Source organism: Danio rerio, chromosome 6 (genome assembly GCF_049306965.1).
Source record: "Danio rerio strain Tuebingen ecotype United States chromosome 6, GRCz12tu, whole genome shotgun sequence".
Taxonomy (NCBI): Eukaryota; Metazoa; Chordata; class Actinopteri; order Cypriniformes; family Danionidae; genus Danio; species Danio rerio.
The window spans coordinates 63,335,446-63,354,438 of record NC_133181.1 but is presented as its reverse complement, the minus strand read 5'-3'; the positions used below and the strand labels follow the sequence as shown (position 1 = coordinate 63,354,438).

The 18,993-nt window shown below is 48.7% G+C and overlaps 1 protein-coding gene and 2 long non-coding RNA genes across 7 annotated transcripts in view; 1 reads left to right on the top strand and 2 right to left on the bottom strand.

Moving 5' to 3' along the window:
- Nucleotides 1-1,590, bottom strand: LOC141386401 (uncharacterized). Its single transcript, XR_012408356.1, has 2 exons — nt 919-1,590; nt 1-816 (listed from the first exon to the last, which is right to left on the bottom strand). It is a non-coding gene; the product is annotated as an uncharacterized lncRNA (long non-coding RNA).
- A 25-nt stretch (nt 1,591-1,615) lies between these two features.
- Nucleotides 1,616-7,427, top strand: LOC141386400 (uncharacterized). The gene is made up of 2 exons (XR_012408355.1): nt 1,616-3,692; nt 5,067-7,427. It is a non-coding gene; the product is annotated as an uncharacterized lncRNA (long non-coding RNA).
- A 2,170-nt stretch (nt 7,428-9,597) lies between these two features.
- The window catches only part of kdm6al (lysine (K)-specific demethylase 6A, like), a 34,239-nt gene continuing 24,843 nt past the window's right edge, over nt 9,598-18,993 (bottom strand). For 4 of the 5 annotated variants that reach the window (XM_073953224.1, XM_073953225.1, XM_005168796.6 and 1 more), the window contains 14 exons: nt 18,013-18,270; nt 17,148-17,803; nt 16,602-16,731; nt 16,399-16,504; nt 14,672-14,877; nt 14,524-14,585; nt 14,381-14,455; nt 13,387-13,535; nt 13,195-13,309; nt 12,314-12,501; nt 11,700-11,841; nt 11,482-11,608; nt 11,216-11,389; nt 9,598-10,393 (listed from right to left, as the gene is read on the bottom strand). In XM_073953224.1, the coding sequence (XP_073809325.1) occupies nt 10,364-10,393; nt 11,216-11,389; nt 11,482-11,608; nt 11,700-11,841; nt 12,314-12,501; nt 13,195-13,309; nt 13,387-13,535; nt 14,381-14,455; nt 14,524-14,585; nt 14,672-14,877; nt 16,399-16,504; nt 16,602-16,731; nt 17,148-17,803; nt 18,013-18,270 (2,418 nt within the window). In that variant the 3' untranslated portion in view covers nt 9,598-10,363. 5 annotated transcript variants of the gene reach the window in all.

The following is an 18,993-nucleotide window of genomic DNA, read 5'->3' as shown; positions in this document are numbered from 1 at the left end:
ATTAGAAAACATTTATTAGACAAATGACAAAATAAAAGGAGCAGCAGATTTAACTGCACAGTAAGCACATTTTAGTTAAAAAATAATGAAAACATGATGATGATGATGATGATGATGATGATGATGATGATTGTATAGAGCTTCACAGTGGTTCTAGCCTCTTGTAAAAAGTGAACATCTGAAAACTGCTGGAGGACAGCAATAACCAAGTGAGTGTTGATGAGTTGAATATGAGCCGCCTCGGCGCTTCACAGCTTTTATTGCTGATTTTCTGGTTTACGCATAAAGTCTGAGTTGATGAAAACATTTACAGGTGACTTTATTCTGTTTAAAACAATCCGGCAGTGACAGAGGAGAATGTGTGTTAGCATTGGCCAAAGCTGATCAGCTGAAGTCCCGCTGAAGCGACGGCTGAGCGCTTATTTTCACTATTTATGATGGCGCAGCAGTCAAAGCAGGACAGATGAGCTCCTGTATGGGACAAAGTCTGGACCTCTGTCGGTGAGGGGTGGGTCTTCAGAACCACCTGAACCTCCTGGCTATGCAGATGGTGTGTAAGCATTCAGATCTTGTGTTTATGAGAGCAGATAACAGCGCTCAGGTCCATCAGGTCATCACTCCACACTCTCCAACACAGAGAGCTGCTGAAGGGTGTGGAGCTGACCTCAGATCAGGGCCGTCTGTGTCTACACTGCAGTTTAACTCACTCCTCTGTCATTTATTAACAGTTCCACCTGTGACGGACGGCACCATGAGCCCCGCCCTGCTGACGGGATTGGTCAGAAGCCATAATCACCGCCCACTCAAGCTCCGCCTCTGTTTAAAGGGAAACACGTGACTGGACAAGAGTGTGGAGGAAAGGCGGAGAGAAGAACAGATGAGGACAGCAGACACACACACACACACACACACACACACCTGCATCAGTGCAGCTGACCTGTCGCTCCTCCTGTGCTCAGTGGTCAGTGTAGGTCCTGCAGCGACAGCAGCTACATCCGGCTACTGGGTCTCTGATGACCGACTGCTCACACTACAGCTGGAGAACACACACACACACACACACACTACAGCTGGAGAACACACACACACACACACACACACACACACACACACACACACACACTACAGCTGGAGAACACACACACACACACTACAGCTGGAGATCACACACACACACGCACACACACACACTACAGCTGGAGAACACACACACACACACTACAGCTGGAGATCACACACACACACACACACACACTACAGCTGGAGAACACACACACACACACACACACACACACACACACACTACAGCTGGAGAACACACACACACACACTACAGCTGGAGATCACACACACACACGCACACACACACACTACAGCTGGAGAACACACACACACACACTACAGCTGGAGATCACACACACACACACACACACACTACAGCTGGAGATCACACACACACACACACACACTACAGCTGGAGAACACACACACACACACACACACGCTACAGCTGGAGAAGGACACACTGAGAGTAACGGACGCGGCTCTGGCCCTGGCACACAGTGTATTGGTCTGTGTGTGTGTGTGTCTACAGCTACATTGTCTGCTGGGTTTCAGAGCCGCTTCAGCACCGCTCCGTCTGCAGGTCTGCACTCTTCATCATCATCAGTAGATCAGACGCTCCCGTCAGCTCGCAGTGTTTGCAGAGTTAATAGGAGAGGTGGAGGCATCGCTGCCCTGTTTAAAGACGTCTCTGAGTGTAAACAAGTGTCATTTGCTGACTGTTTGTCCTGAATATCTGATTACAGCACTGAGGGGCTCCACGCATCTCACTGATCATCATCTACAGGCCTGCAAAATATTCTCCCGCTGTTATTGAGGATTTTACAGAGCTGTTATCAATAGTAACCTCTGAATATGATTATTTTAGTATTGCTGGGGATTTTAATATTCACATTGATAATCCAGAAGTCAATGCTGTAAAAGAGCTGATGATGACGGTCTTAACACTTCTGATCTGACTCATGTTCAAGGACCCACACACACTCGTGGACACACTCTGATCTGCTCATAACTAAAGGTTTACACATTTCATCGCCTGCTGTTAAGGATGTGCCACTATCTGATCATTTCTTTGATATATTGATCACTCCAGCTATTAAAGACAGATCTGTCCCTGTCAGAAACAGATGCATAAGTGAGAACACCAGTGAGCATGATGAAGGCCATATCGCTAGCACCAAGCATATCTGCCGATTCTCTCCTTGATCTGTTTAAGAGCACATAGTTTATCCTTTTTATGATTTAATATGAATATTCTGGTTGTTGTGAGTGTGCCAGTTTATGTTCAGTTCAACACAGTTCAGATGTTTTTATTATAGTGTGTTAAAGTGTCATGTTGGGGGTGTTAACACAGTTTGCTGTTTAGGGCGTGATGCTTCACAGTTTCGGCTTCCCGCCCAACATAACAAGGGGGCGGAGCCAAGAGCTGGTACGCTCTGTTTACAACAGACAGGCTGACAGACAGAGAGAGCTAAGCTAAGCTATGCTGGGATCAGCATTCAGCCGTACATGTACGAGTCGGACACAGACCAAGCAGAGAGTACACAATCATTTGTGTCTGTGTATAGTCTCGGTGTAAAAGTGCCGAGCGTGTACACTGAGACTAATAACCACACACACTGAATTAACGTAAGCTCCACCACGTACACGCCGATGGAAACCCACGCCCAGAACTTCAAAATGCACGGCGCCACGCAAAAGGTACAAGCAATAATTCCAATAAGAGCGATAATGTGGAGAATATTGAACTTGTGTTGAGCCCAATGAGCTTTTCATCAAAAAATAGAGCAAGAGTGTTCCTGTAGTGATATCGCTTTGACTCACACGCTGAAAATGGCGGACGTGATACAAGAAACCGAGGATATGATCGTGACGCAAGGCTGTCAATCAATATTGGTGGGCTGGGGGACCGCACTCCTACGTAAAGTTGTGGTCGGTCTGAAAACCGCTGCAATTGCTCCTCCATTTTGTTGTTGTTAAATTGAAATAAAAGGACTGTGTGTGTTTATATCAGCCCAATATGATGGTCTATACACTATACTTACACACATGCCTGTCCTTACAGCTGGAAAAGTAGATTTTTCACCATAGGTGCCCTTTAACTCTAAAGTTAAGATCATCATAGATGACATTGTTAAACTCAAGAAGAGAACTGGCAGACAGACCCCTTGGAGAAACTCGAGAGCAGTCCAAATGATGAAAAGACAATGCAGAACAGCTGAGCGAATGTGGAGAAAGACAGACTAGTGCTTGATAATATCTATAAAGACAGTCTTCACGCTTTTAATGTGGAACTCAGCACTGCTAGGCAGACTTTCTTTTCAAGCCTGATAAACAGCAACTTAAAGGGCTGGTCCAGAAATAAATTTAAGGCTTGGTTGTGTTTATAAGACGGAGAGCGATGTGTGCTCATGTTTCACTTAAAGGAAATCGTGTTATTTTTTCATATATCTCACTTTGATTATACACAGCTACTCAGCTAACATGAAAACCACCGTCATATTTTCTAGTTCCTCTGAAAGACCCGCCCTCAAGAGACTCTGATTGGTCATCGTCGTAATGTGCTGTGATTCGCGGATCGGCTCCACGTCATGCCCAGACAAGCACACGCGTTCTGTGTAAACAGTCAGGCCGTACTCACACTAGGTACAGTTGCCTCGAACCGGGCCAAAGCACGCTTGTCCCCCCTCCCGTCTCCCCCGACGGCCCGCGCTCACACCATATCGGGCCTCGGCACGCTTACGTCATTGCTGCTGCGCTGTTCAGAATCGCTCTCTATGGCAAGCCTTTTTAGCATTTAAATCTTTGTTCTGACTCTATAAATATATTTAGAGATATCTCTAATTATATTTTGACTAGTCATAATTATAATTCGACTAGTCAGAATAACAATTAGAGATATCTGCAATTACAAATGTACTAGTACGAAATCAGATTGGAGATATCTGCAAATATATTATAACTGACTAGTCATATTCCTCCATTGACTTCCATTGAAAAATATTTGCAGATATCTCTAAATGAGTTTTGACTAGTCACAATTGTAATTAGAGATATCCCTAACTGAGTTTTTACTAGTCATACATTTGGAGATGTCTTTAATTCGTAATATTTAGAGATATTTACAAATATATTTGAAGATATCTCTAATTAATTTACTAATAGTCGAATTACAGTTGTAGATATCTTGAATTGGATTTTTGACGAGTCAAAACTCAGTTAGAGACATCTGCAAATATTTTTCAATGGAAGTCAATGGAGGAATATGACTAGTCATAATATATTTGCAGATATCTCCAATCTGATTTCGTACTAGTACAATTGTAATTGCTGATATCTCTAATTGTCATTCTGACAAGTCGAATTATAATAATGACTTGTCAAAATATATAATTATATCTCTAAATATATTTATGGATAGTCAGAACAAGGTTTAAATGTTAAAACGGCTTGCCATACGCTCTCACCCAGCAGCACAGTGGAGATTTCTCTAGTTATATCCTTTCAGTGGTTTGATATGCAGTGACATGCAGTCAAATATTTCGCCAAACAGTCCTTAGGGATGCGGCGACACGCAGTCAGATATTTCACCGGACAGATCCGCCACTTTTGGCGCTCATAAACAATCATTAAGCCCTCGTGCTGCAAGAATGAGGAGGTCTGCTGAAGGCGCAGCTGTCGTGCAGTGAGGGGTTTGCGTCTTTAATAAACTACGGCAGTTTGCGTTCACTAAACAGTAAGAATGATTAATAAATCCATATCAAACAGTCCCTTAAAAGTCACGTCTCGCTTTCGGTTTCGGGCTTTGGTGCGTTTCGCGCTCACACACAAGCGTACCGCGCCAAAGCCCAAGTGTACCGCGCTCAGGCACACCTCTTCCAACCGGGCCAGGGCCGGCCAAGTGAACCGTGCTTGAGCCCGATTCAGCGCACTCACACTTCTCAAACGATCCGGGAAGTGGGCCTGGGCACGGTACGGATGGCATAGTGTAAGTAGGCCCTCAGTCAACAAGTCTGTAACGAGTGAAAATGGGATGCGGCTCCTTTAAGAGAGTGTTTGTGTGTCAATGTGTGTGTGTTTATACCTGTAACACGAGAAGCGCATGTGTGTGTGACCGATGTTTATTTTTCTTTTCCTCTTATGCTCGGATTAAGTTATTTTCTGTGGTGACGCTGCAGACAGAAAAAAGCAGAAGATGTGGGATGAGACCTGTGTGAGCCTTTATTGATGGATTCTTTTGGTGCTTCACTCGAGTTAGGAGAGAACTGCTGTATTTTACACACATATCCGGAATATGCCTGTCTAACCAAGTAACATGAATTGTTCACATATCTTTTGCGACTTCATCGTCTGAGATGTAAAACTCATGAAAAAGCTGCCGATAGAGAAACTGCCGTCACACACAGAGAGACGCACGTGCTGTGTGTGTGTGTGTGTGTGTGTGTGTGTGTGTTTGACTGATAAAGATGGTTTTGTAGCTAAATCTTTGGCAGTGTCGATCTTCATTTCCCGTTGTTTACATCTTTGCTACAGCACACTGTTAAGGCCAGACACTGCACACGTCATGATCAATTTCAACAAATAAAAACACTTACAGGTCGAGGCTCTCAGTTCTCAGCGTCTCCTTGCTCCATCTTTGAGGAGATTTTAGCTGAATCCAGCACTGAACGGGGAGATTCTGGAGCTGTTTTTTGTCAGATCATGCTTGCAGTGTATTTTATAATTAAACAGACGAAGCTCTGTGGAAACAGCAGGATGGCATTTCTCCCTCGGCAGTAATGTTACAGCGCTCTGGCCACGGCCCTTACCTGCGCAGTTTGGATGCGCAATAAACGAACATTTGTAATCTCACAGGGGGCGGAAGAATGTTTTGTAGTCCCCAAAATTCGTTCATTGTAGGCTTTGAAAAGCTAACTCTGTAAAAACTAAGGTGTCCCTTTGCATTGAACTTAGAATTTTTACATTCAGAGCTGCTGTTTATGTAAAAACACTTCTCGCACACTCTTCACAACGGTAGAGAGACTCACAAACCCCCCGTCTGATTCCCAGTGAGCCCCTCTCTGAAAGCAAATATAATGCGTTCGCTCATTTCTTTACTGACAAGATCAATAATATCAGAAATGTTATCAGCTCATCCAATCAGCCAAGTTGTGTCGTCTTCAGACAAGCTCAACCACAACTCAAGAAGTCAGACATTATGTCTGATTACATGTCAATTAATGGTAAAATCTTAGATAAGATTGTGCAAATTATGAAAACATCAACCTGCAGTCTCGACACGCTCCCCACATCATTCTTCAAAACACTGTTCACCTGTGTAGAAATGGATCTTCTAATAGTGGTAAATGCTTCACTTCTATCAAGGATTTTCCCAAACTCACCTAAACTGCAGTTGTTAAACCCCTCTTGAAGAAGAGCAGCCTGGATAACACCCTATTGAGCAATTACAGGCCAATCTCAAATCTCCCGTTCACTGGCAAAATCACTGAAGAAGCTGTTTTCAACCAGGTTAACAAGCTCCTTAACTTCAGGGGGTGTTTAGACAACTGTCAAAGATAATCAATGATACAGACTCAGTCAGACTAGCAGTGCAGGTATTGTTGGATCTCAGTGCTGCATTTGACACTGTCGATCACAGCATACTTCTGGATAGGCTGGAAAACTGGGTTGGGCTGTCTGGGACGGTCCTCGAATGGTTCAGATCTTACCTTGAAGGTAGAGGTTACCATGTCAGTATAGGTGACCATAGGTCGAGGTGGACACCCATGACATGCGGAGTCCCACAAGGCTCGATTCTGGCACCTCTCCTGTTCAACCTTTACATGCTCTCTCTGAGCCAAACAATGAGACAGAACCAAATCTCCTACACAGCTCTGCTGATGACACTCAGATCTACTGAGCCTTACTGCCTAATGACTACAGCCCCACTGACACCCTCTGCCAGTGCATTGATGAGCTGAACAGTTGGATGAGCCAAAACTTTCTTCAGTTAAACAAAGAGAAAACTGAAGTCATTGCGCTTGGGAACAGAGATGAACAGAGATGAAGCGCCCCCTGCTGCTGGAGTCAGCTTCCAGAAATGATCCGATGTGCTCCAACATTAGACACATTCACATCAGGACTGAACACACGTCTGTAGCTGTGCTGTACTGAGTGAACACTGTGCTCCAGCACACAGCACACTCTCTGTTCATCTTCAGTCTTTTATAACCGGTTCAACACATTTCATCTGTTTTTAATGATTTTTATTTTCAGTTTTTATTTTTCTTAATCTTGTCTCTCTTATTCCTGTTTATGTAAAGCACTTTGAATTGCCGCTGTGTGGGAAATGTGCTGTAGAAATAAACCTGCCTTGCTTTATTCAAGTTGAGTTTCAGTAGCATTCATTCAGGAGTGAAGGTGCAGCACAGCGCAGGGATTCACAAACGCTTTTATTCCGGGACCCACCTCGGCAAGTAATTCAGTCTCAAGACCCACCACAATATTTCAATATGGAAAAATGAGGAAAAAGATGTCTCCAATCACAGCAGTCATGAATATACGGTGTACGGCTGTTTGGATTTGGAGATTTGATATGCACAAGATGCGGCTGGAAGAGCTTGTTGTGGGACGCTGGCTGTACCTGTGCTCATCTTTAGTTGATGAAGATACTCTTGCTTTCTCAGAAGAGAACATGATCAACCTTTGTTGACATATCCAGGATGATTTGTTGTCAGGTGGCGTTAAGGTTTTAAGGGCTTCATGCTAGCAGTTGCAAGCTTTTCTAAGCATTAAAGGCATTGCAGGACTTCCTCACCCTCTGGACCTCCGCCGGCAATAACACTGAGATTGAGGTAGGACTGATCATATTTCTGTCTGGCTCCTTTCTAGATTTGGTTTGATCTGAAGACGGATCAGAAGTCTGTGATGGCTTTAGTTTGAAAACTTTTCCATTTTACCAAACACTTTGCGGCTGCAGTCATGAGTGCCTGACGTAGACGCGTGACGGTTCAAAACAAATGAATCGGTCACAGGCCCGGCCCTAAGCCGTGTGGCGCCCAAGGCAAGATGTCAGGTGGCGTCTGTCATATCACAGTGAATTCCACTGCTACTGTATAGTCATAAGAAATGAACTAGCTTATTGATCGACTACTACACGCTGAGAAAACGTCACACAAATATGCCAATGCAATTAACATTATTGCTGAATTGATCTAATATTTACACATTTGCTTGAGGAAGGAGTGAGGGGGGTCGTTTCATTACTATTACTATTTTCCATAACATTATAGCTTACAATAAACAGATAGCACTATAGCTAACTATTGATTAGCAATCTGTCAACGCTGGGATGTAAAAAAATATGGGACAACAAACAGCCTCAAATGATAGAATACAGAGCAAACATTAGAAAATATTGACAATAAAATAAAAGGTTTAGCCTATTAAAATTAATGGCCTATCCAGAAATTAAATAAAGCTATAAAATCCACTTCCTTTTTGATTGTATTTGCATATTGATTAAAGTTACTGTAGTTATTTAGTGAAGAGCAGCTGGTGAATCTCTCATTGTGTTGAGTTTGATAGCAGAGGTGTTGATGCGCAGATCTATAATGAAGCGTTGCACTACTTTAGTCACTGCTTGTGCTCATTTAAGAGAACATTAGTAGTGTTTAAAATAAAACACGCAGAATGGACATGTTGACATATTTTAAGTGTATTTGTCTGTTTAAACACACACCCGGATCACCGAAGTATCACTAACTCAGCGCGGTTAAGTTGGTTTTGTTTTTGATATTCCTGACACGTTCAGTGATGGACAGAGAGAACTCCAAAACCTCTCACCCTAAAAGCATCTGAAGTGTTTCCTACACAAAGACACCGCTGCGTATGTTTCACTGCGTCTTTTTCTTTTTCTCGCTCGACATTACGAGCACTGCTCTGTTTAAGCCCTCGCAATATGTGTTTAGCCAGGAGAGCTCGTGCTGAGCGGTGGCCGTAATGTCAAGAAAGAAAAAGACGCAGTGAAACATACGCAGCGGTGTCTTTGTGTAGGAAACACTTCAGATGTTTTTAGGGTGAGAGGTTTTGGAGTTATCTCTGTCCATCACTGAACGTGTCAGGAATATCGAAAACAAAACCGCGCTCATTTCTGGCGCCCCCTGGACATACAGCGCCCTTAGCGTTTGCCTAGGCTGCCTATGGCACGGGCCGGCCCTGCTCAGTCCCTCAGTGACTGCTGATTCAGACTGCTTCAGTTCATGTGTTTTAACCTAAATGATTCTTTCGGAAAACAGAATCGTCTCTAAAGAGTCGTTCGCTAATTACCGTACTGGTTTTGATTCCTCGCAACGTCGCGACCCACAGTTTGAAAACCCCTGGCATAGCCTTCTTCAACATCCTCCTCTGCTGCGGGAATCGTCTCTGCAGTGTACACTTCATAGTGTTCACTGGGCCTGAGCAAATGTTGAAAGGTGTTTAATAAGTGATGGAGGACTCCTCCAGCAACACTCGCTGCTCTGTACAGCTGTGGGCAGAAAACACAGGAGCCGCTCAGAGACGCACTCCTCCAGCTTTAATGGCAGGAACTCTGGGAAAATAACAGCATTCCATCCACAAACATCTGCGAGCAATAAATATGTGTTTATAAATAGTGTAAATGTACAGGATTAGAAACCGACGAGGAAGGAGAGACCGAGCGCTGAAGCGTCCCCTTGCTCTGTCTGTCCGTCTGCGGGACTCAGGAAACAGGACGCCGGACGTGTCGAGTCAAAATAACAAACAGCTCAAACATAAAGCAGTAGAAAACTAGAGCTCTATCCGCTAACTCTTCACATTACAAATGTTCTGGGAGATTTGTGCCGTCAGAAAATCGCTATCTACCATTACAAAAGCGAGGCTAGCGCTCCTCGGAGCCGCGACCCCTCGAGACGCAAGGAAAACTCAGCGTGTTAAAATACAAAACGCAGGTCTGGGGTCAGTAGTCTGTGAGTGACGATGACGGACATTATGTACAAAACCAGTTTCCCATAATTCCCTCTGAGCGGAGCAGGAGTAGCAGAGAGGACGTCACTCACTGGCGCCCCCACAGGCCGGACACACACACTGCGCCTTATAAACAGGTTGCATAGACACACACACACACACACACACACACACACACACACACACACACTCACGCACGCACGCACGCACAGACACACAGCCGCTGGAGTCGATGGTCACCAGCCACACCACAGACGACCGAGAGCGTCCTGAATATCAGAAATGGTCCGCTGATAGAGTTCCTGTGGAGCTGAAGACTCCAGCGCAGCGTCTACTGTCAGGATGAAGACGAGTGCAGAGCTGGAGCCTGCAGAGACAGCAGAGGACAGCGTTACTCAGACACACACACACACACACACACGAACGCACGCGCACACGCACGCGCGCACACACACACACACACACACACGCACACGCACACACAAACACACACACACACACACACACAAACAGGCACGCGCGCGCGCACACACGCACACACACACACACGATTAATTTATTTGGAATGACTTGTACTAATTAAAGCAATACAGCATTCAAATAATCATAAAGAGCCCGTGATGTTTCACAGAAGCAGTAAATACAGTCATTGAATTCACACAAACAGACGAACTCACAAACAGACCCACACACACACACACACACACACACACACACACACACACACACACACACACCTTTACAACCAAAATGGCACTACAACTTGTTGAAAACTTAAGCTCCATGCTGGTGTGGGCGGAGACGAACCCGCAGCTGAGGTGAAGTGGAGTAAGACTGAAGTGTATCAGGGTGTTCTCACACTAGGCCATCCAGGCGCGGTTCAGTTGGCAGAGGTGTGCCAGAGCATGGTTCGGTTGGGCTTTGGTGCAGTACGCTTGTAGTGTGTGTGTGTGTGTGTGTGTGTGTGTGTGTGTAAAGTGCGCGTGAAACTGAGGACACGCCGTCACTGTTTGATATGGGTTTAGTAATCATTCTTACAGTTGAATGAACACTGTTGAACACTCAATCCCGCTCCGGCACGGTTCTGGGCAACTGTAGTGAGTGAGCACACCCTGAGTGTGGAGCAGCTCAGTCTGCCAGCGCTGGTGTGTGTTTGTGTTCATGCAGCAGTGATGAAGACGAGACTCACTAATGAGAACTGCTCATAGAGCTGCGTCAGATCCTCCATGCGGAACTGCTGGAGCACCACAAAGCCCTGCAGATCCACACTGGCCTTACGAGCGCAATCCTGACACTGCACTGCTGCCGCCGGCCTACAGGGGGAGCCCTCACTGCACACGAACAGCAGATTCCACACCTCCACCTGTGGAGGAGCAGAGCGTTACTGCAGCACACGCACGCACGCACGCACGCACGCACGCACGCACACACGCACGCACGCACGCACGCACACACCTCACAGACGCTGCAGTAGTGTGCGGGTTCATCTCGGCTCCTGCGCTGCCACAGCGTCTCCTTCCCGGCTGACAGCAGAGACTCCCTGATGCTCTGAGTCTGCCTTAGCGTCCGCAGCAGACAGAACCTGCGGGAGACAGAGAGGGGTCAGTGTGTGTGTGTGTGAGAAAGGGGTCAGAGTGTGTGTGTGTGTGAAGCACTGGCCAATCCACACTCACTTGATCATCTCGAACAGCCGCTGGTCTGCCACTTTGATGTTCCTGGCCATGTTCCAGGACAGGTGCACCATGGGAACCATCGACTTCACACTCTGCAGTTTGTTCCACTCGTATCGCTCCACGGCCAGCTTATACTGGTGTGCTGCAGGACAGAGGAGCAGCGGTCACACACACAGCAGCAGTCACAACACCACCACCACTGTGTCTGTGTGTGTGTGTGTGTGTGTGTGTGTGTGTGTGTGTGTGTGTGTGTGTGTGTGTGTCTGTGTGTGTGTGTGTCAGCCTCTATGGCCATTTTCATGGCAAGATAAGGAGGGTGGTGTTTTGCAGTACTGCTCCTACATCATCAGCAGCTCGAGTGTGAGGCGGGCGTGTTCTGAATGTGACGTGTCGTTACTGCAGATACTCTATTATACTGTACTGTAGAGCAGTGAGCAGCCGTTAGAGCGTTATAGAGGAGTCTTTGACCCACAGTAGGGCTCCTTTCCTGCTAGTGTTTCCTGTACGGTCCTGCTCTGTGCTATTTGATATTACAATGAGAACACAGAGTGTGTGTGAGCTGTGGTGTGTACAGGACGGGTGTGTTGTGGGCAGTGGGTCAGGAATCTACACACCCGTCAGTGGACCCACGTTCCAGGAGATGTTGTTGCACCAGCCGATGGCCTGCCCCCAGTGCACCGTGCCCGTGTTCAGCCACACCAGATCGCCCGGCCGCTGGATGAAGCGGTACACCGGCACCCGCGCCTCGTACAGGTCCTCCAGATTTGGCCACCATGAGCCCTTCAGGAAGTTGATGTTGTTCCTGAAAGAGTTTGCAGATCTGGGGTCAGTCCTGCCTCACTTAAACCAGCTAAAACTGATGACTGATGTCTGGACCATCTGGCTCTGCACACACTCATGAATCACACTACACCATCTGTAAGAGCTGATCAGAAAAGGACAGATGCCTCCCTCAGATCTCTCCCTCAGATCCCTGTCTCAGATCTCTCCATTAAGCCCCCTCCTCCGATCCCTCCTTTAAATCCCTCTCTCCAATCTCTCCCTCAGATCCCTCCCTCAGATCTCTCCATCAGACCAATTTCCTTGGATCCCTCCTTCAGATCCAAAAGACGGCACTCACTGAGCAGTATAGATTACCCATCAATATACGGGGGCATTAGGAGGCACACGGACCAAGCGCCCCCTGCTGGCCTCACTAACACCACTTCCGGCAGCAACCTAGTTTTCCCATGTGATCTCTTATCCAGGTACTGACCGGGCACAGCCCTGCTTAGCTTCAGTGGGCGAACATGTGAGAGTTGCAGAGAGCCAGCTGCCGGCTAGCCAACAGTGTATCTGACCTACAGCACACTACTGAGGAACACATCAGCTTATGAAATACCAACTCTTGGACGGGTTCTGAAGAGCAAGACTCCTGCATGGTGTCGAATAAACACAAACTAAACACAGCTACTGGAGTAAAGCCAGCTCAGGTGCGACACACACACACACACACCTCTCGCAAAACTCGCTCATCACGCCCCAGTACGGCTCCGGCACGGCGAACCACTCGCAGTCGCCCGGTCCGATGTTGATGTTGACAGCGCAGAAGTTGTTGTGCTCCTGATGACCTGAAGGTGAACACACAGGTGAGGTCAGGTGAGGTGAGGTCATGTATGGTGTGGTGTGTGTCTGCGTTGTGGCTCACCTGGAGTCCTGCTGCCCGGCACCTTCATGCAGAGCTGCACTGTGTTCATGCCCAGGATTCTGTGGCCCACGTGACTCAGCAGATTCCCAGCCGACACCACACGCGCAAACGCTGGCAGCTTACTGAGCTCCTGCAGCTGCAGCTTCCACCTGCAGGGGGCACACACACACACACACACACACACACACACACACACATTACAGACAGAGTGTGTAAGAGGCACGGGTTATTGAGGCCTGTTCACAAGCACAATAACTATAAACATATCACTAAACTATCTCAGAGAAACGCTAACGATCAGTGTGTGTGTGTACAGTTAGACGTGTATTCTCTGTAGAGTCCAGCAGGTGTCAGTCTCAGCGTGCTGCAGCATCTGAACACACTATTGATCTGACTCAATCAATCAGGCCGTTTAGCAACTGCAGTTAGTTCTCCATCATTCACACACAGACACACACACACGCACGCACACACACACACACACACACACACACACACACACACACACACACACACACACACACACACACACACACACACACACACAAACACACAAACTCTGGATTCTGACACTGGCTGTCAGTGTTTCCTCCAACAGCTGGTTAACTTCTCCTGACAGAGCTTATCGCTCCTCTCTGTGTGTGTGTGTGTGTGTGTGTGTGTGTGTGTGGCTGTAGTGCTGCTGTGAACTCAAACATTACTACTATACCTGCACCCTCATCTTTATAGTGATCCTGCCTGGTGTAAGCAGGCCTGTACTCCACTGTTACAGCAGAAGGTGACGTACGAGGTCCCCACAACTTACAAAAACAAGCGCACGTGTGTGTGTGTGTGTGTGTGTACGGCTGTATGTGTGTGTTAAAGAGACTGAACATTCTCAGATCCTCTTTTGCTGCATTGACACACACACACACACACACGCACACGCACACGCACACACACACGCGCGCACACGCACGCACACGCACGCACGCAAACACACACGCACACTCACTTCTTTTCATCGGAGACGTCGATGTTCATCCCAAACTTCACCTGTTTGAAAGGGCCTTTCCTCCTCCTGCACACACTGAGCAGAAAAAAACAGGTGAACATCAGCGCAGACAGAGCTCATCACACACACTCTCACACACACACCTTTCCGAAGACACAATCTCTGAGTCTGAAAGCTCCTTCTGGCCCTTCTTCTCGTTCTCTTCCTGAAACACACACACACACACACACATACAATTAGCACAAACACTCCACTGAGGCAGTGTGTGTGTGTGTGTGTGTGTGTCTGTACCCGCAGTGACTCCTGGAAGGACGCCGCCTGGTATTGTGCGTATTTGGCGATGGTGGTGTGTGACCTTGTGCTCTCGCAGCGCCACTGCTTGCGTGTCCCACTGGCGTCCCAGTTCTCATCAGCCGGTTGGCTCAGCTGCGTGCGCACTTCCACCAGGTGCTCCGGGTTCATATCCACCAGAGTCTTGGTGGAGAACAGGCCCAGATCTGCAGACACACACACACACACAGCGCTGTTAGTGCCCTAACACAGTACCGTAGAGATGTAATATAGATGAAGGCGCCACATGGCTTGACCACTGCAGTTTAGATCAGTTTAAAAAGGCTCTGATGGACCAATCAGAGGACAGAAGCTCCAGAAAGAGCTTTATAAGGCCTGAAGGGGCTGAACACCAGTCAGTTGTGGGATCTCCTCCACAACGAACAGAGAACTCCTCCAAAATAGAGAACTCCTCCACAACGGTCAGAGAACTCCTCCACAACGGTCAGAGAACTCCTCCACAACGGTCAGAGAACTCCTCTACAACAAACAGAGAACTCCTCCACAACGGACAGAGAACTCCTCCACAACAAACAGAGAACTCCTCCACAACAAACAGAGAACTCCTCCACAACGGTCAGAGAACTCCTCCACAACGGTCAGAGAACTCCTCCACAACAAACAGAGAACTCCTCCACAACGGTCAGAGAACTCCTCCACAACGGTCAGAGAACTCCTCCACAACGGTCAGAGAACTCCTCCACAACGGTCAGAGAACTCCTCCACAACGGTCAGAGAACTCCTCCACAACGGTCAGAGAACTCCTCCACAACGGTCAGAGAACTCCTCCACAACGGTCAGAGAACTCCTCCACAACGGTCAGAGAACTCCTCCACAACGGTCAGAGAACTCCTCCACAACGGACAGAGAACTCCTCCACAACGAACAGAGAACTCCTCCACAACGGACAGAGAACTCCTCCACAACGGTCAGAGAACTCCTCCACAACAGAGAACTCCTCCACAACGGTCAGAGAACTCCTCCACAACAGAGAACTCCTCCACAACGGTCAGAGAACTCCTCCACAACAGAGAACTCCTCCACAACGGTCAGAGAACTCCTCCACAACAGAGAACTCCTCCACAACGGACAGAGAACTCCTCCACAACAGAGAACTCCTCCACAACGGTCAGAGAACTCCTCCACAACGGTCAGAGAACTCCTCCACAACGGTCAGAGAACTCCTCCACAACGGTCAGAGAACTCCTCCACAACAGAGAACTCCTCCACAACGGTGAGAGAACTCCTCCACAACAGAGAACTCCTCCACAACGGTCAGAGAACTCCTCCACATTAAACTTGACTCTACATTTATTCGGAAACCTGCGGGTGTCCTTTAGTTCTCTGCAGTAATCCACAGGAATGCAAGGTTCAATGTGTTTTCTAGTTTCCATGGAAACTGCAGAGAATCAGGACACGCCCACCATGAGTGTGAAAGACAAAGTGTATACATGTGTGTGAGTGTGGGAGATATACAGGGTGTGTGTGCATGTGTGAGAGAGAGTGTGTGTGTGTGTGTGTGTGTGTGTACAAGCATTTGTGTGCATGTGAGAGAGAAAGAGTATGCATGTGTGTGTTTGTGTGTGTGTGTGAGTGTACACGTATGTGTAGAGAGAGAGAGAGAGAGAGAGAGAGAGAGAGAGAGAGAGAGAGAGAGAGAGAGAGTGTGTGTGTGTGTGCGCGCTTACCCAGTTTCAGGGCTCCGGCCAGGCCGCGAATGACAGTCACAGGGTTTGAGGGGTTGGTGCAGAACTGGTGAAGCGGCGGGAAGAATGCGTCTCGTTTATTCTCCAGCTGAAATAAACACACATTGGTGAATGTGCAAGCACACACAAACACACACACAAAGGTTAGAGGGGTTCGAGGTGTGTATGCAGCGGGCATTACGCACATATATGCTGGGTGTGGGCGGGTTGAGTTTGTCTTTATCCAGTGGTGGTGCAGGAGGCGGAGGGAGGCGCGGTGGCGGACAACGGTTCAGCAGGAGACTACAGCTCGACAGCCCATTCCTGCCCAGACTCCTGCGCACACACACACACAGACGCACACGCACACACACACACACACACACACACACACACACACACCACTGCTGATTCTGCAGACTACACATTCATCATAATCCTAAGATGTGTTCCTTCCACAATGTGCCACGCACGCATGCAGTTTTGAATTACAAACGTCCAATATACTTCCAATTGTCCAGTGTGCACCGTGTCGTGGCGCTGAGTGGCACATCTGGTGTTTGACCCGCTCTACTCTCCTGCTGTCTATAATTCTGCTCCCACCTTTTCCTTCACTAAACCTCTAAAATAAAGCATGTCTATCCTGCATGGAGAAACAAGCTGATCTTCACCACACACACACACACACACACACACACACACACACACACAGCTCAGCAGTATGTTGTACAGACAGCAGTATACCGCAGTACCTGCAGGCCTTGAGTGCGTCAGTGGATGTGGGGTAGATGGAGATGCTGGCAGACCGGTGTGCTGCAGACGATGTGATGCTCTGCTCTGGCTCCAGCTTCAGCGGGCTCCGAGAGTCCTCAGAGCAGCCGTTAACGGTGACTGGGGCCTGCAAGGGCCTGAGGGGGGTGGTGGGGTCACCGGGGCGCGGGGAGGGGGAGGCGGCAGACAGGGCAGAGGCAGGCGAGGAGGCGGAGGAGCTGCCCGGTGCCGGCAGGGTGGAGCCCACAGGGGTGAGGGGGGCGGCAGGCGCGGTGGCGGGCAAAGTCTGTAGATTGGGCAGCGGAGGATTGTCTGTGGTGGTGGCGGATACAGGCGAGGGTGGGCGGTGGGGTGAGGCCGGGCTGTGGGTGTCAGTGGCAGTGGAGCCGTTGGCCTGCAGGGCGGCGCTCTCTTTGGTCGGGATGGTGCTGTGCGGCGCACCTGAGGTAGCTGTGTGCGGGAGGGCGCAGGGGGAACACCTGCGGGGCGGGGGAGACCCACTGCTGCCCGCCGCATCACCCGCAGACGCTGAATCTACAACCTGATTATGAGGCCCGCCATCAGCAGAACCGCTGGAAGAGTCAGACCGGATGCCATTAGGACCTGCCCAATGAGAACCCGGACCTTTCTGAAGCCCCTAAACACAGAAGAGATGCACAAAACATGAATGAACGCAATGATGAAGAACTGAACAGACACAACACTTCACCACAGGAACCTCAACTGAGAGAAAGTTGAAATGCTCTGATTGTGTAATAACGGAACTTGACCAAAGACCACAACACTGAGGTGTAGACAGGTGTATCGCTCTGCATTTACAGTAGTGTCTCAATATCTGCAGCACACCTGAGCGGGGGGGAGCTGCGGGCTCCTGCGGCCGGCTCCTGGGCTTGTGCAGTTGTGAGGTAGTGTGTTGGGGTGCAGGTAAGGCACGTCTCCGTTCGCTCTGCTCTCCGTGTGATTATTGCGGACTGCAGGGGTCTGAGGGCCAGGGCGGGGCCCGGGGCCGTTGTGGAGCGTCTGTAGCGCAGGGCCGCGGGAGGCCGGCAGTGAGGGCCCATTGGAGAGCGAGGGCCGAATCTGGCCAGAGGAGTTCTGCCTCATCTGAACACAAACATCACAACAGGCGATTATTATAAAGAGAGCAGAAAAACATGTCAAATAATGATGACGTGACACCACAACAACAGAGCGGTTCTGGAGGGTCAAACTCAGCTCTGCAGTTTAGATTTAACTGGAATTAAACTGATCTAACTAACAGAGTCTCACAGCAGCAGGTAAAGGATGGTGTACTGGTGCAGTGGTGTGGAGCTGATGGTGCAGTGGTGTGGAGCTGACGGTGCAGTGGTGTGAAGCTGACGGTGCAGTGGTGTGGAGCTGATGGTGCAGTGGTGTGGAGCTGACGGTGCAGTGGTGTGGAGCTGACGGTGCAGTGGTGTGGAGCTGACGGTGCAGTGGTGTGAAGCTGACGGTGCAGTGGTGTGGAGCTGACGGTGCAGTGGTGTGGAGCTGACGGTGCAGTGGTGTGGAGCTGACGGTGCAGTGGTGTGAAGCTGATGGTGCAGTGGTGTGGAGCTGACGGTGCAGTGGTGTGGAGCTGACGGTGCAGTGGTGTGGAGCTGACGGTGCAGTGGTGTGGAGCTGACGGTGCAGTGGTGTGGAGCTGACGGTGCAGTGGTGTGAAGCTGACGGTGCAGTGGTGTGGAGCTGACGGTGCAGTGGTGTGGAGCTGACGGTGCAGTGATGTAGAGCTGACGGTGCAGTGGTGTGAAGCTGACGGTGCAGTGGTGTGGAGCTGACGGTGCAGTGGTGTGGAGCTGACGGTGC